Source organism: Lithobates pipiens, unplaced genomic scaffold (genome assembly GCF_037356315.1).
Source record: "Lithobates pipiens isolate NorthernLeopardFrog02 unplaced genomic scaffold, aLitPip1_a1.2 Scaffold_8, whole genome shotgun sequence".
NCBI lineage: Eukaryota > Metazoa > Chordata > Amphibia > Anura > Ranidae > Lithobates > Lithobates pipiens.
Window position 1 is genome coordinate 147,754,811 of NW_027507903.1, and position 18,410 is coordinate 147,773,220.

The 18,410-nt window shown below is 43.3% G+C and overlaps 1 protein-coding gene across 1 annotated transcript in view; it reads right to left on the reverse strand.

The window, feature by feature from the left end:
* The window catches only part of CEP41 (centrosomal protein 41), a 54,291-nt gene extending 50,374 nt beyond the window's left edge, over positions 1-3,917 (reverse strand). The window contains exon 1 of the mRNA XM_077472960.1: positions 3,757-3,917. Coding sequence (XP_077329086.1) covers positions 3,757-3,789 — 33 coding nt within the window. The 5' untranslated portion in view covers positions 3,790-3,917. The remainder of the gene's footprint in view (positions 1-3,756) is intronic.
* Between the last annotated feature and the right edge of the window lie 14,493 nt (positions 3,918-18,410).

Sequence of the window (18,410 nt, forward strand, 5' to 3'; positions counted from 1 at the left end):
CAGTTCTTGTCTTGAACTACAGAACAATCCTGTGTTGTAAAGATGGGGGTGGGGGGGGGGGCGCCTTGATAGTTTACCAAAAAGACAACTGTGCAGGACTGCCACCATTCAGTATACAAGAACACTGTGTGTCCAACAGGCACGTGCATCGATTAATTGGATTTTTTATTTATTTTTGCCCTGACACACATTAAGTAGTAAACACAAATTTTCATGTCTTCACAATGTTAGATTTGTTTTTGTTTTTTTGTTTTTTTTTGTTTTTTTTGTTTTTTGCACAGGCTATTGCAATGTTTTGCTTTGTTGTGGGCCCAACTATGGAACTGTGGGTTAACGGATTCTGAGTCTGCTTTGTATTCAATGCAGTTCTCATAGAAGCTGGAACAAATGTGTTATCAGCCAGCAGTTGACATGGCATCAACAGTCAGAATTCAGGGGACCTTTAATCTCTGACTCCTAGCTCCAGGAAAGCTACACAAGAGATTAAATATAAAGATTTTCCGCAATTGATGAGGCCAGGAGATTAGCAGCAGAATAGCAAATGTAAAAAAAGGAAAGCCCAAAGGCTAACGCTGCACTAGAACTATCAAAAAAAAAAAAAAAACACACACACACACACTAACAAAAGTGAGTACACCCCTCACATTTGTGTAAATATTTTATTATATCTTTTCATGTGACAACACTGAAGAAATTAGAAATTACACTTTGCTACAATGTGAAGTAGTGAGTGTACAGCTTGTAAAAACTGTAAATTTGCTGTCCCCTCAAAATAACTTAACACACAACCATTAATGTCTAAACTGCTGGCAACAAAAGTGAGTACACCCCTAAGTGAAAGTGTCCAAATTGGGCCTAATTAGCCATTTCCCTCCCTGGTGTCATGTGACTTGTTAGTGTTGCAAGGTCTCAGGTGTGAATGGGAAGCAGGTGTGTTAAAATTTGGTGTCTTCGCTCTTACACGCTCATAGTGGTCACTGGAAGTTCAACATGGCACCTCAAAGAACTCTGAGGAGCTGCAAAAAAATAAAAAATACAAAAATAAAAAGAATCGTTGCTCTACTACATTGGTTCCCAACTCCTGTCCTCAAGATCCACTAACAGGTCAGGTTTGCAAGATAACTCAAATACATCACAGCTGATATAAATTGCTGCTCAGTGATTGCAGTATTTCAGTCTGCATCTCCCCAAGGTAATACCTAAAAATCGGGCCTGTTAGTGGGTCCTGAAGACAGGAGTTGAGAACCACTGCCCTATATAAAAAGATGGCCTAGGCTATAACAAGATTGTCAAGATCCTGAAACTGAGCTGCAGCACGGTGGCCAAGACCATACAGCAGTTTAACAAGACAGGTTCCATTCAGAACAGGCCTTGCCGTGGTCGGTCAAAGAAGTTCAGTGCATGTGCTCAGCATCATATCCAGAGGTTGGATTTGGGAAATAGATGTACGAGTGCTGCCAGCATTGCTGCAGAGGTTGAAGGGGTGGGAGGTCAGCTTGTCAGTGATCAGACCAAACGCTGCACACCGCATCAAATTGGTCTGCATGGTTGTTGTCCCAGAAGCCTCTTCTAAAGATAATGCACAAGAAAGCCAGCAAACAGTTTGCTGAAGACAAGCAGAATAAGGACATGGATTAATGGAACCATGTCCTGCGGTCTGATGAGACCAAGATAAACTTATTTGGTTCAGATGGTGTCAAGCGTGTGTGGCGGCAACCAGGGGAGGGAGTGTCATGTTCCGGGGCTGCATGAGTTCTGCTGGCACTGGAGAGCTACAGTTTTATTGAGGGAACCATGAATGCCAACATGTACTGTGACATACTGAAGCAGAGCATGATCCCCCCTCCTTTCCGAGACTGGGCCGCAGGGCAGTATTCCAACATGAGAACAACCCCAAACACACCTCCAAGATGACCACCACCTTGATAAAGAATAGGGATGAGCTCAGGCGTGTTCACATGGTCCACATGCAGAGCCCGCCAGGAAGTCGGCGCAGCGCTGCACTAACTTCCTGGCAGGCTCTGCACGTGGTCCAGGCAAACACGCCTGAGCTTATCCTTACTAAAGAAGCTGAGGGTAAAGGTGATGGACTGGCCAAGCAGACCTAAACCCTATTGACCATCTGTGGGGCATCTTCAAATGGAAGGTGGAAGAGCGCAAGGTCTCCAACATCCACCAGCTCCGTGATGCCATCATGGAGGAGTGGAAGAGGATTCCAGTGGCAACCTGTGAAGCTCTGGTGAACCCCATGCCCAAGAGGGTTAGGGCAGTGCTGAAAAATAATGGTGGGCACGCAAAATATTGACAATTTGGTCCAAATTTGGACATTTTCACTTAGGGGTGTACTTACTTTTCTTGCCAATGGTTTAGACATTAAAGGCTGTGTATTTAGTTATTTTGAAGGGACAGCAAATTTACACTGTTATACAAGCTGTACACTCACTACTTTACATTGTAGCAAAGTGTCATTTCTTCAGTGTGGTCACATGAAAAAGGTATTATAAAATATTTACAAAAGTGCGAGGGGTGTACTCACTTTTGTGAGATACAGCTCTATTATATATAAAAATGTATATATATATATATATATATATATATATATATATATATATATATATATATATATATATATATATATATATATATATATATATATACACACACACACACACACATATATATACACACACACACAATTTTATTTTAGCAGAGACCCTTGAGAATAAAAATGGTGGTTGGTGCAATATTTTGTGTCACACTGTATTTGCACAGTGGTCTTTTAAACACAACTTGTTTTGAACAATGAATTAAAAATAAACAGTAAATGTAGCCCAATTTTATTGTATAATGTGAAAAGATGAGGTTACGCCGACAATTGTGAGAGAATCGTGATCTTTATTCTAAGCAAAAAATAAAAAAATTGCGATTCTCATTTTATCGAGAATCACGCAGCCCTATATTACACACATCAATGTGGTGTCACCCTCCATTACTCTGCCTGATCTATAGTTAATTGATTGCCTGTCTGCTGTAGGCACATGGCTGCTTGTAGCACTCAGTAAACATTAAAGCGGAGGGCCGGTTATAAAAAAAAAAAAAAAAAAGTCAGCAGCTGCAAACACTGCAGCTGCTGACTTAATAAACACACTCACCTGTCCAGGGCGCCCGCGATGTCGGCCGCCCGAGGCCGACCCGTCCCTCGGCTCTCGGGTCCCGGCGCCGCCATCCCTTGTAAGGGAAACAGGCAGCGGAGCCTTATGGCTTCACTGCCCGTTTCCTACTGCGCATGCGCGAGTCCCGCAGCGCTTTCTGAATGGGACGCGCTGTGTTCTGGAACACACAGTTCCCAGAACACAGCGCGACTCATTACCCAGAAGATGCCGCGATGAAGAGAGAAGACAGAAGATCTCCGCGGAGGAGGAAGAGGAAGATTAGGAGAAAGTGCCTAGCAACAGGCATTTCTGGTAAGTAAAAAAAAAAAAAAAAAATTTTCATTTTTTTTTTTTTTAGATTTTTTGTAATTTTTAACATTTTTTTGTTTTTCAGGGTGGCCCTCCCCTTTAAGTCTCATTCACGTAGGGCACTGAGCTCTCATCACACACACGTAGCTCTGATCTCTGCTTATGCTCTCAATCATCTAGTGAAGTGAGCCATTCATACAAGTAACAGAACCCTATCACAGAGGTAAAGCCTGTGTATACATGATGTGACCTTTGCCATAGCAAACCTAGAAGCCCCCATTATTGTCAGTCTCACCTCCGGGTCCCCGATGTGCCTCCTGGCAGACATAACTAGACCAGAAACCGCTCAGCAGCTCCAATCTCCAGCAATCTCTCAGCCTCCCTCTCTCTGCCGCCTCTGCTTTACCACTCTTCAACAAACCGTCCGACCATTGGCTCTGTGTTCTCTTGCAGCCAGTGAATATCGTCCTTCTTACGTAAGTAGGCGTGGCTTGCACGGCTAGTGACAGTTCGCCGTAGTTGCTAAGTGACGGAGACGCCGTGGTGTGCCGGCTTTGTAGTTCGGCCTCTTCCCGCCTGTCCGCCCGGGGGTTGAGTAGTGATGATCGGGCTGCCTTTTCCCGCATCGGCTGATCCCTTATCAGAGTCCATTGTTATGCACAGAGACATAGCCGAGCAGCGTTTCTCTGTTCTCTAGGCAGAGGTGGCGAGCAAAACGATGCCAACCAACGTTAACCACTTGTCTACAGGGACATTTTCTTCCCACATAAAAATCTGTTAAAATCAGCAACTTTTTTTTTGCTAGAAAATTACTTATGGCCCCTGGACATTATATACAGTATTTTCTCAAAGCAGATGCCCTGGAGACTAAAATAAGGGGTTTTATATAACACGATATTGGAAATTAAAGGGGTTGTAAAGGGTTGTTTTTAAAAAAAATAACAAACATGTTCTACTTACCTCCACTGTGCAGCTCGTTTTACACAGAGTGGCCCCGAACCTGGTCTTCTGGGGTCCCTCGGCAGCTGCCTCAGCTTCCCATTGCAAGTACTTCTCACGTTCATGCGAGCTCCCTTGCATGGTGAGAAGCACTTGCAGGGGCGCTCCCATGATACAGCCGGCGGTTATAGCCGCTCACTGTATCACTCAGCACCACCCCCCCCGGTGCGCTGCGTCATTGGATATAATTGACAGCAGCGCTAGCCAATGGCTGCGCTGCTTTCAATCCATCCACTCTAGCCAATCAATGGCCAGGCTGAGCGGCGAAGAGGATGTCGGGGACGAGCGCAGGATTTTCGAGGGGTCAGGTAAGTAAAACAGGGGGGGGTTGGGGGCGCCGGCACTGCCAGACGTTTTTTCACCTTAATGCATAGAATGCATTAAGGTGAAAAAACTTTTACCTTTACAACCCCTTTAAGCTGACGTTATCTTCTTATTCAGCCAGCTTCTTATTCAGGCTGGCTCTTTATTCACAAAAGTGATTATTTACTAAGCAATCATCTGCAATGTTTATAATAAAATCATGAACTTTAACAACAATTCTATCTCCTTAAATGCCATGTATTTAAAGAGGAAGTAAACCCTGATGAGTTTACTTCCTCTTTCATTCCCTGCAAAGGCAAACCATAATGGACTACTATGCATCGCATAGTAGCCCATTATGTGTCACTTACCTGACACAGGAGCCAGCGAAGTCACCGATGTCCCCTGTAGTCTGCCGCATCCATCTTCTCGGTGGGTCTCGCAGCTCCGCCGCTGTCATTCGGCGAAGCCGCGATGACGTCACTCCCGCGCATGCGCACGGGAGCCGAGACGCGCGGCATTGCGCGGCATCTTTGTTATCGAGGATGCCAAGCTCAGTGCGCCTGCGCGCCGCTGTCTACGGCGCATGTGCCGTAGACAGCGGTGCCCGTCTTCGGGCAAATATCTCCTAAACCGTATAGGTTTGGGAAATATTTCTTGGACCTACAGGTAAGCCTTAATCTAGGCTTACCTGTAGGTCAAAGTGGTTTGTAAGGGTTTACAACCACTTTAAAGTGGTAATTCTGAATAAATATCTGAAAACCATCTTGGCTCACCGAAATTCCACTTGTTTTATACTCATTGGGCATCCTACCATATAGGAAAGTTTAATTTGGCCTGAGCCAAGTGATATAAATATTAAAATATGGCACCTTGTCAGCCATACATTTCAATGGGAAATTCCGAATAAGGAACCAAAATATTCCTATATGAAATCCATATTGGCTCACCCAAATTCCACTGAATTCTGAATGCTGCGGTAACAACAATGTGCTATGAAAAATTACTAGCTAATGCATAAAGATCCTCAATGAAAGGAGCAAAGAAAAGTTTTTAATAATGGGAAGGGAGTAGAGGGAGAAAGAGATAATAACTTTTACAGATACACTAGACTTAGTGGTTGTAAAGGCAGAAGGTTTTTTTATCTTCATGCACTTAAGCATTAAGATAACGTCTTCTGTGTGCAGCAGACCCCCCAACACCCCATAACACTTACCTGAGGTCCCTCCATATCCACAAGTATCTCAGCCATCCAAGATTCTTTCTCCTGATTGGCTGAGACATAGCAGTGCCATTGTCTGCCACTACTGTCAATCAAAGTCAGCTAGCCAATCAGCTAGCCAATCTGAATGGACACACGGAGCTGTGACTTGGCTCGGGTGCTCATATAGCAAGCTGCTTGCTGTGGGGGCACTGAACAGGAGGGATGAGCCAGGATCACAGAAGAGGGACTCAAGAAAAGGAGGATTTGGGCTGCTCTGTGTAAGACCAACTGTAGAGAGCACGTAAATATAACATGTTTGTTATTTTTATAGTAAAAAAAAACGTGACTTTACAATCACCTTAAAAAAGTACAAAGCCAGCCCACCTGTTATCTGTGTGTTTATTTTGTCGTATTCACAAGTCATATACCTATCACAATTACACTGCCATAAGTAAAAGGCATCTACAGTAAGTCACACTCTTATGGAATCAGAACTCCACACATAAAAATATGCAGAAGGTAACAAGCAGAAGAAGCTGAGACAGTCATTTAAGTTGTTGCTTCACACTGTGATCCCAAATGCAAGGCTATCAGGCTTTCAGGTATAGTTCATTATTTTGTTAGTAATGTTATTTGACTACAGCCCAATTAAATTTTTCTATATAGTAGGATGCCCAATGAGTATAAAACAAGTGGAATTTGATGAGCCAAAGTGGTTTTCATATAGGAATAGCTTGGCTTCTTAATCGGAATTTCCCATTGAAATGCATGGGTGACAGGGTGACAAGTTTGGTACCACATTTTATGATTTCCATCACTTGGCTCGGGCCAAATTAAACTTTCCTAAATAGTAGGATGCCCAATGAGTATAAAAAAAGTGGAATTTGGGTGAGTCAAGATGGTTTTCATAAAAGAATAGCTTGGCTTTTATTCGGAATTTGCCATTGAAATGCATGGCTGTCATGGTGCCACGTTTGGTGCCATTTTTTTGTATTTTCATCACTTGCCTCGGGCCAAAGTGAACATTCCTATATAATAGGATGCCCAACGAGTATAAAACGAGTGGAATTTGGGTGAGCCAAGATGGATATCATATAGGAATAGCTTGGTTTCATATTCAGAATTTCCCATTGAAATGTATGGCTGTCAAGGTGCCATATTTTAAGATTTCTATCAATTGGCTCCGGCAAAATTGAACTTTCATATATAGTAAGATGCCCAATGAGTATTAAACAAGTGGAATTTGGGTGAGCCAAAGTGGTCTTCATATATACGAATAGCTTGGCTTCTTATTCGGAATTTCCCATTGAAATGCATGGGTGACAAGTTTGGTGCCATATTTTATGATTTCAATCACTTGGCTCAGGCCAAATTGAACTATCCTATATATTAGGATGCCCAAAGAGTATAAAACAAATGGAATGTGGGTGAGCCAAGATGGTTTTTATATAGGAATAGCTGGGTTTCTTATTCAGAATTTCCCATTTAAATGCATGGCTGTCAAGGTGCCATATTTTAGGATTTAGATCACTTGGTTTAGGCCAAATTGAACTTTCCTATATAGTAGGATGCCCAATGAGTATAAAACAAGTAGAATCTGGGTGGGCCAAGTTGGTTTTCATATAGGAATATCTTGGTTCTTTATTTAGAATTTTCCATTGAAATGCATGACTGTCAAGGTGCCATATTTTAGGATTTCGATCACTTGGCTCGGGCCAAATAGAACTTTCCTATATAGTAGGATGCCCAATGAGTATAAAACAAGTGGAATCTGGGTGAGCCAAGTTGGTTTGGGTTTTCATATAGGAATATCTTGGTTCCTTATTCATAATTTCCCATTGAAATGCAAGGCTGTCAAGGTGCCATATTTTAGGATTTAGATCACTTGACTTGGATCAAATTGAACTTTCCTATATAGTAGGCTGCCAAATGAGTATAAAACAAGTGGAATTTGGGTGAGCCAAGATGGATTTCATAGAGGAATAGCTTGGCTTCTTATTCAGAATTTCCTATTGAAATGTATGGCTGTCAAGATGCCATATTTTAGAATTTCTATCACTTGGCTTGAGCCAAACTGAACTTCCTATATAGTAGGATGCCCAATGAGTATAAAACAAGTTCAATTTGGGTGAGCCAAAGTGGTTTTCATATAGGAATATCTTGGTTCCTTATTCAGAATTTCCCATTGAAAAGTATGGCTATCAAGGTGCCATATTTTAGGATTTAGATCAATTGGCTCGGGCCAAATTGAACTTTCCTATATAATAGGATGCCCAATGAGTAGGGATGAGCTTCGTGTTCGAGTCGAACATACGGCTGTTCGCCCGTTCGTCGAATTCCGAACGTTATGGGCCGTTCGAGCCAAATTCGCGTGGCGCTCACGGCCCACAATGCACTGCGCCATCGCAGTGCATTGCTGGCTCATGATTGGCCAAGCATGCACTGTGACCCCGCATGCTTGGCCAATCACAGCGCCGGCAGCGAGGAGAGCCATGATTGGCCACAGGCAGGATGCCTGTGGTCAATCATAGCTCAGGCTGTGTAGTACACTCTCCACACTATATAAGGCCCCCAGCGCGGCGGCCTTGTGTAGTGTGTTGGCGTCTCTAGGAGTTAGTGGGTGTTCTGTGTACCTTCAACACAGTATACACTGATCGTTATCAGCCGATTTTTCGTTCTTGCTCGTAGTGGTTGTTGTCTGCGTGCCCTGACCGCAGTATACACCGCTATATTCACCTATATAGCTAGCTATATTTCTCTTTTTTAATAGAGCTTGCAGTCAGTGTTAGGAGATTGTGCGTGCTGTCTGCGTGCTCTGAACCCAGTGTACACCGCTATATACACCAATATAGCTAACTATCTTGCTCGTTTTAAATGGAGCTTGCAGTCAGTGTTAGGAGATTGTGCATGCTGTCTGCATGCTCTGAACCCAGTATACACCGCTATATCCACCTATATAGCTAACTATCTTGCTCGTTTTAAATAGAGCTTGCAGTCAGTGTTAGGAGATTGTGCGTGCTGTCTGCGTGCTCTGAACACAGTATACACCGATATATCCACCTATATAGCTAACTATCCGGCTCTCTACCGGCATGTGGAAGGCAAAGTCCTTGCCTCGCTGAACAGGGCGGTCAGCGGTAAGGTGCATATTACCGCTGTCTCATGGTTCAGCAGACATGGACAGGGACGTTACCTGTCTTTCACGGCCCATTGGGTCACTCTTCTGGCAGCTGGGAAGGATGCAGGACAAGGTGCAGTAGTGTTGGAGGTTGTTCCGCCACCACGCCTCCAAAATGCTACTATTGGTTGCGACACACCTCTCTCCTCCACCCCCTCCTCTTCTTCTTCCTCCAGTGCCCTGTCCTCAGAACCAGCGGTACTCCGTAGGCGTTCCAGGGGCTACGCAAGTACGCAGGCAAAACGATGCCATGTTGTGCTTGCGCTGGTTTGTTTGGGGGACAGGAGCCACACTGGGGCGGATGTTTTGTCAGCTCTGCAGGGGCAGGCCTAGAGGTGGTTGACGCCACGCCAGCTTAAACCAGGAATGGTGGTTTGCGACAATGGCACCAACCTCCTCTCTGCCCTCCGACAGGGACAACTGACCCATGTGCCCTGTGTGGCTCACGTCCTTAACCTGGTGGTGCAGCGGTTCTTGGGCAGGTACCCGGGCTTACAGGATGTCCTGAAGCAGGCCAGGAAAGTCTGTGTGCATTTCCGCCGATCATTTAATGCCTGTGCTCGGCCGGCTGAGCTCCAAAAGGAGTTGAACCTGCCCAAGAACCGCCTTATATGTGACATGCCCACCAGGTGGAACTCAACGTTGGCCATGTTGCAGCGGCTGCACACGCAGCAGAGGGCCATCAATGAGTACCTGTGCGACTACGACACCAGGACAGGGTCAGGGGAGCTTGGTTTTTTCTCACCACACCAGTGGGGCATGATCAGGGATGCATGCACTGTCCTGTCACCGTTTGAGGAGGCCACAAGGATGGTGAGCAGTGACAGTGCATGCATCAGTGACACTGTACCTCTTGTCCACCTCTTGGAGCATACGCTGCGTGGAATAATGGACAGGGCACTTGAGGCAGAACAGAGGCAGGAAGAGGAGGACTTCCTTGCCTCTCAAGGCCCCCTTTATCCAGACAGTGTTCCTGCTGTGCCACTCATCACACAGGAAGAGGATGAGGAGGAGGAGGAGGAGGAGGAGGATGATTTTGTCAGCATGGAGGTGGAGGCTGGCACTCAGCATCAGCAGCAGCTGCAGTCTTGTAGGGATGATTTACAGTCCCAAGAAACCCGTGGACTTGTACGTGGCTGGGAGGAGGTAGCTGCGGATCATGTTGTCCTTAGTGACCGAGAGGACTCCGGACCGAATGCCTCAGCTAACCTACGCTGCATGGCCTCCCTGATCCTGCAAAGCCTGCGGAAGGATCCTCGTATTCTTCGGATCAAGGAGAGGGACCATTTCGATCACTTGGCTCGGGCCAAATTGAACTTTCCTATATAGTAGGCTGCCAAATGAGTATAAAACAAGTGGAATTTGGGTGAACCAAGATGGATTTCATAGAGGAATAGCTTGGCTTCTTATTCAGAAGTTCCCATTGAAATGTATGGCTGTGAAGATGCCATATTTTAGGATTTCTATCACTTGACTTGGGCCAAACTGAACATTCCTATATAGTAGGATGCCCAATGAGTATAAAACAAGTGGAATTTGGGTGAGCCAAGATGGATTTCATATAGGAATAGCTTGGTTTCTTATTCTGAATTTCCAATTGAAATGCATGGCTGTCAATGTGCCATATTTTAGGATTTCTATCACTTGGCTCGGGCCAAATTGAACTTTCCTATATACCTACATAGTAGGATGCCCAATGAGTATAAAACAAGTGGAATTTGGGTGAGCCAAGATGGATTTCATAGAGGAATAGCTTGGCTTCTTATTCTGAATTTCCCATTGGAATGTATGGCTGTCAAGATGCCATATTTTAGGATTTCTATCACTTGGCTTGAGCCAAATTGAACTTTCCTATATAGTATGATTCCCAATGAGTATAAAACAAGTGGAATTTGGGTGAGCCAAAGTGGTTTTCATATAGGAATATCTTGGTTCCTAATTCAGAATTTCCCATTGAAATGTATGGCTGTTAAGGGGCCATATTATAGGATTTAGATCAATTGGCTCGGGCCAAATTGAACTTTCTTATATATTAGGATGCCTAATGAATATAAAACAAGTGGAATTTGGGTGAGCCAAAGTGGTTTTCATATAGGAATATCTTGGTTCCTTATTCAGAATTTCCCCATTGTAAAGTATGGCTTTCAAGGTGCCACATTTTAGAATTTATATCACTTGACTCAGGCCAAATTGAACTTTCCTATATAGTAGGATGCCTAATGAGTATAAAACAAGTGGAATTTGGGTGAGCCAAGATGGATTTCATATAGGAATAGCTTGGTTTCTTATTCTGAATTTCCAATTGAAATGCATGGCTGTCAAGGTGCCATATTTTAGGATTTCTATCACTTGGCTCGGGCCAAATTGAACTTTCCTATATACCTACATAGTAGGATGCCCAATGAGTATAAAACAAGTGGAATTTGGGTGAGCCAAGATGGATTTCATAGAGGAATAGCTTGGCTTCTTATTCTGAATTTCCCATTGGAATGTATGGCTGTCAAGATGCCATATTTTAGGATTTCTATCACTTGGCTTGAGCCAAATTGAACTTTCCTATATAGTATGATTCCCAATGAGTATAAAACAAGTGGAATTTGGGTGAGCCAAAGTGGTTTTCATATAGGAATATCTTGGTTCCTAATTCAGAATTTCCCATTGAAATGTATGGCTGTTAAGGGGCCATATTCTAGGATTTAGATCAATTGGCTCAGGCCAAATTGAACTTTCCTATATAGTAGGATGCCTAATGAGTATAAAACAAGTGGAATTTGGGTGAGCCAAGATGGATTTCATATAGGAATAGCTTGGTTTCTTATTCTGAATTTCCAATTGAAATGCATGGCTGTCAAGGTGCCATATTTTAGGATTTCTATCACTTGGCTTGGGCCAAATTGAACTTTCCTATATAGTATGATTCCCAATGAGTATAAAACAAGTGGAATTTGGGTGAGCCAAAGTGGTTTTCATATAGGAATATCTTGGTTCCTAATTCAGAATTTCCCATTGAAATGTATGGCTGTTAAGGGGCCATATTATAGGATTTAGATCAATTGGCTCGGGCCAAATTGAACTTTCTTATATATTAGGATGCCCAATGAATATAAAACAAGTGGAATTTGGGTGAGCCAAAGTGGTTTTCATATAGGAATATCTTGGTTCCTTATTCAGAATTTCCCCATTGTAAAGTATGGCTGTCAAGGTGCCACATTTTAGAATTTATATCACTTGACTCAGGCCAAATTGAACTTTCCTATATAGTAGGATGCCTAATGAGTATAAAACAAGTGGAATTTGGGTGAGCCAAGATGGATTTCATATAGGAATAGCTTGGTTTCTTATTCTGAATTTCCAATTGAAATGCATGGCTGTCAAGGTGCCATATTTTAGGATTTCTATCACTTGGCTCGGGCCAAATTGAACTTTCCTATATACCTACATAGTAGGATGCCCAATGAGTATAAAACAAGTGGAATTTGGGTGAGCCAAGATGGATTTCATAGCGGAATAGCTTGGCTTCTTATTCAGAAGTTCCCATTGAAATGTATGGCTGTCAAGATGCCATATGGTAGGATTTCTATCACTTGACTTGAGCCAAACTGAACATTCCTATATAGTAGGATGCCCAATGAGTATAAAACAAGTGGAATTTGGGTGAGCAAAAGTGGTTTTCATATAGAAATATCTTGGTTCCTTATTCAGAATTTCCCATTGTAAAGTATGGCTGTCAAGGTGCCATATTTTAGAATTTATATCACTTGACTCAGGCAAAATTGAACTTTCCTATATAGTAGGATGCCTAATGAGTATAAAACAAGTGGAATTTGGGTGAGCCAAGATGGATTTCATATAGGAATAGCTTGGTTTCTTATTCTGAATTTCCAATTGAAATGCATGGCTGTCAAGGTGCCATATTTTAGGATTTCTATCACTTGGCTCGGGCCAAATTGAACTTTCCTATATACCTACATAGTAGGATGCCCAATGAGTATAAAACAAGTGGAATTTGGGTGAGCCAAGATGGATTTCATAGCGGAATAGCTTGGCTTCTTATTCAGAAGTTCCCATTGAAATGTATGGCTGTCAAGATGCCATATGGTAGGATTTCTATCACTTGACTTGAGCCAAACTGAACATTCCTATATAGTAGGATGCCCAATGAGTATAAAACAAGTGGAATTTGGGTGAGCAAAAGTGGTTTTCATATAGAAATATCTTGGTTCCTTATTCAGAATTTCCCATTGTAAAGTATGGCTGTCAAGGTGCCATATTTTAGAATTTATATCACTTGACTCAGGCAAAATTGAACTTTCCTATATAGTAGGATGCCTAATGAGTATAAAACAAGTGGAATTTGGGTGAGCCAAGATGGATTTCATATAGGAATAGCTTGGTTTCTTATTCTGAATTTCCAATTGAAATGCATGGCTGTCAAGGTGCCATATTTTAGGATTTCTATCACTTGGCTCGGGCCAAATTGAACTTATGATATACCTACATAGTAGGATGCCCAATGAGTATAAAACAAGTGGAATTTGGGTGAGCCAAGATGGATTTCATAGAGGAATAGCTTGGCTTCTTATTCTGAATTTCCCATTGGAATGTATGGCTGTCAAGATGCCATATTTTAGGATTTCTATCACTTGGCTTGAGCCAAATTGAACTTTCCTATATAGTATGATTGCCAATGAGTATAAAACAAGTGGAATTTGGGTGAGCCAAAGTGGTTTTCATATAGGAATATCTTGGTTCCTTATTCAGAATTTCCCATTGAAAAGTATGGCTATCAAGGCGCCATATTGTAGGATTTAGATCACTTGGCTCAGGCCAAATTGAACTTTCCTATATAGTAGGATGCCCAATGAGTATAAAACAAGTGGAATCTGGGTGAGCCAAGTTGGTTTTCATATAGGAATATCTTGGTTCTTTATTTAGAATTTTCCATTGAAATGCATGGCTGTCAAGGTGCCATATTTTAGGATTTCGATCACTTGGCTCGGGCCAAATTGAACTTTCCTATATAGTAGGATGCCCAATGAGTATAAAAGAAGTGGAATCTGGGTGAGCCAAGTTGGTTTGGGTTTTCATATAGGAATATCTTGGTTCCTTATTCATAATTTCCCATTAAATTGCATGGCTGTCAAGGTGCCATATTTTAGGATTTCGATCACTTGGCTAGGATCAAATTGAACTTTCCTATATAGTAGGCTGCCCAATGAGTATAAAACAAGTGGATTTTGGGTGAGCCAAGATGGATTTCATAGAGGAATAGCTTGGCTTCTTATTCAGAATTTCCCATTGAAATGTATGGCTGTCAAGATGCCATATTTTAGGATTTCTATCAAAAAACAAAAAATAAATTATCGCACTAGAGAAATCTTAAAAAACTGCAACTGAACACCATCAAATATCCTAATGCAAGCGTGAAATAGTATAAAAATAAAGTTGCGCTACAAAAGCGAAATAATATGAGAAATGATCACAATGAAAATGAAAAAATCCCACAATAAAGGGTCTTGTTAGACCGATAATCCAGTCAAATTAATTGTCCTTTATAATTCAGGTGTAATTAAGCACACAAAATGATACTAGTGTCTTTGATGGGAATAATACGGATGAGAGTAATATTCAGATGAACCCCGGCAGTAGTAATCAGCAATAGCAAAATCCTTCTAGTGATGGTATATAAGGGCCCTTACCGGATCCGTTGGACTCCCCCCTTATGAGCGGAGTCAGCTGAGCAGGTAGACACAGCCCTCTGCAGGGACGGATGGAACTTCTGTGTACATGAACTCCGCTGGCGAAATTCGGATGTAAACGAGGGGACACAGACGGCAGTAGGCGGTGCACTGGCAGACTGACATGTGAACTCACCAATGGCTACTCTGATCCAGCGTGATTCTCTGGGAAGGAATTCAAAGGTTTCTCAACCAAAGGGGAATCGTTTTTCAGCTGATGAATCAGCTTATCTAGAAGGAAAATACACACTCGGGCCGGCCGGCCACGAATGCGGGTGGAAAGAGGGAGAAAAAAACGAACTCCAATGGTGAATTACCATTTGAAATCAAAAAGTAAATTTTAATATATAAAATGGAGACCTGTGGTTTTTACCCACAAACGGCCACAATACAAAGAGATATTGCACAAGCAAAAAATTTATAAAAAAACGGTTAGATAAAATAAAGTCCAAATAAATAAAAACATATAACACCCATGCATAAGGGTCACACAGAGCGTGATGGTATCAACATATTACACCTGACATGTTTCGTAATACCTTACGTCCTCCTGGGGCACAGGTGATATGTTGATCCATCACTTAAATACGTTCAGGCCCAAACCAAGCCTCACTTTCATCTGGGCGCCATATTGCGGCTCCCATTTTAAAACCTTAGCCTCATTGTCATATAGGTGCCATATTGTGACTCCCAATGCTAAACCATAACACAGGAATGAACCAGACCACTTATTGATATTGTCTGTGTGGTTATCATATAGTTAAAAATTAGCTAAAAAGAATGAGAATAGATACAGCTTACAATGCAAGTCACAAAGAGAGCCCATATAACTTAATATGATTGAAGAGAATAGCCCATTATATGGACCCCTACCCACAACCAGGGGGGAACAGTATCTTTGGAAACCATATAGAAAACTCTATAAATCTCAAAACGCCCCTAGGTCGGGCTCATTTACATTAATACCGGGCTGAACAGGCATTATAGCATAATCTATAGGCATGAAAAAAAGTCAATTAAAGGAAAAACAAAAAATAATATAAAATAGAATATAGTATATAAGACAAAAAACAAATAGATCATATATATGCCACATAGGTGTATATGGAAAAAACCGCAACTACACGTTACCGACCCTACAACTCCGGGATTATGAAAAATCCCCACTGAGTCTCACTACACCATAAATCAAAGAATCTAGTGGAGTAAAAAAACTACCCCGGAGTTGTAGGGTCCTTGTGATGTGACCAACGTGAAGTTAGAGGTGAAGTGAGCTGGAAGGCTTTAAGTAGGCAGGTCAGACGAGCATCATCGGGAACAGCTGGTAACTGTGGAGAGAGAAGAGAGCTGGCAATTAGTCGACAGCTGAGCGGCCAGCCCAGAGAAGGAAGGGCTAAGCCAGCCCTGACAGTACCCCCTCCTCAATGACCCCTTTCCGTCGGAGGGCCACCGGGCTTGAGGGGAAACCATCTATGGAACTCGCGGAGGAGGACAGGGGCATGTACGTCAGAGGATGAAACCCAGGAGCGTTCCTCCGGACCGTACCCCTTCCAATGCACCAGGTACTGTATGCGCCCTTGGAACCTACGGGAGTCAACAATGGATTATACCTCATACTACTCATGGTTCTCAACCTGAATAGGGTGAGGACGTGGCACCGACGTGGTAAATCGGTTACAGACCAACGGTTTCAATAAGGAGACATGAAACACATTTGAGATGGGCATACTAAGAGAAAGGTCCAACACATAAGCCACTGGGTTAATCCTGTGAAGGATGCTGAAAGGCCTAATAAACCGAGGTGCAAACTTCAGTGAGGCCGCGTACACACGCGGGGACTGTTCGCCCAACTTTGTCCGTCAAACAGTTTCAGCAAACAGTCCGCTCAAAATTAGCATGGACGGACATGGCCACACACGACGAACGAACAGTTTGCTGAAACCGTGCGCGATGACGTGAACGGCACGTACGACGGGACGAAAAATACGACGTCCTATACACTGCATTATAACTTTCGGCGTGTAAATCCTTTCTGAGCATGCGCGGAACTTAGTTTGACGAACAAGCCTACACACGAGGGTACTGTTCGCTGAAACAAAGTTTCAGCGGACAGTTTTTCGGAATTTCCGAAAAACCTTGTTCAGCGGACTGTTCGCTGAAACTGTCCGCTGAAAGCCCACACACGAGCGGACTGTCCGCCGAAACACTGTTCAGCGGACAAAGTTGGGCGAACAGTCCCCGCGTGTGTACGCGGCCTGAGGGAACACGAAGCCGGAGGTTGCGAGATGACAGCCAGACCCTGTCCCCAACCTGGTAGGACGGCGCAGGCAGGTGTCTGCGGTCAGCATGGAGTCTGTACCTATCATTAGCATGACGCAAAGCCTCCTGGACTTGTACACAAGTGGAACGAAGACCATGGAGATGCTCCTCTAACGCAGGAATACTCTGTGGAACAAACGAGTCAGGCAACATGGAAGGTTTGAAACTATAATTCGTAATAAATGGAGACAATCGGGAGGCAAAATTCAAGGCACTGTTGTGAGCAAACTCTGTCCAAGGTAATAGGTCAGACCAGTTGTTATGATGGTCAGAAATATAGCAACGTAGGAATTGCTCCAAGGACTGATTGGCTCGTTCTGCGGCCCCATTAGACTGCGGGTGATACGCAGAAGAGAACGCAAGCTGGATTCCCAACTGTGCACAAAAGGCTCGCCAGAACCGGGAGACAAACTGACTGCCCCTGTCCGAGACAATCACCTTGGGTAGCCCATATAAGCGAAAGACCTCCCAAGCAAAAATGGAAGCCAGTTCCTTAGAGGTGGGCAACTTCTTAAGTGGAATACAATGACACATCTTTGAGAACCGGTCAACCACCATAAGGATAACAGTGTTGCCTTGGGAGTTGGGAAACTCCACAATGAAATCCATAGACAGGTGAGTCCAGGGCCTCTCTCCATTGGGTATGGGTTGTAGGTGGCCCACTGGAAGGTGTCGTGGAGTCTTACTCTGAGCACACACGGGACAGGCGGCTACAAAGGCAGTAACATCAGCCCGTAGACTAGGCCACCAGAATTGTTGGGAAATGGCCCAAATGAGTTGATTCTTCCCAGGATGGCCAGCTGCCTTGGGAGAATGGTAAGTTTGGAGCACAGCAGTATGGAGACTCTCTGGGACAAAGCAGCGGTCACAAGGTTTATCAGGAGGAGCATGCACCTGAGCAGCAAGAATTTTGTCACCCAAAGGAGAAGTAAGACTGGTGCGAACCGTAGCCAAGATACAATCAGGAGGAATCATAGGAACTGGAACAGACTCTGACTTGGAAGTGGAGGAAAATTGTGATAACAAGGCATCAGCTCTTACATTCTTAGTACCGGGTAAGAATGAGACAATGTAATTAAAGCTCGACAAGAAAAGAGCCCATCATGCCCTTCTGGGAGAGAGTCATTTAGCCTCAAGCAAGAATGTAAGATTCTTATGGTCAGTAAGAATAAGAACGGGCACAGTGGTACCTTCAAGGAGATGTCTCC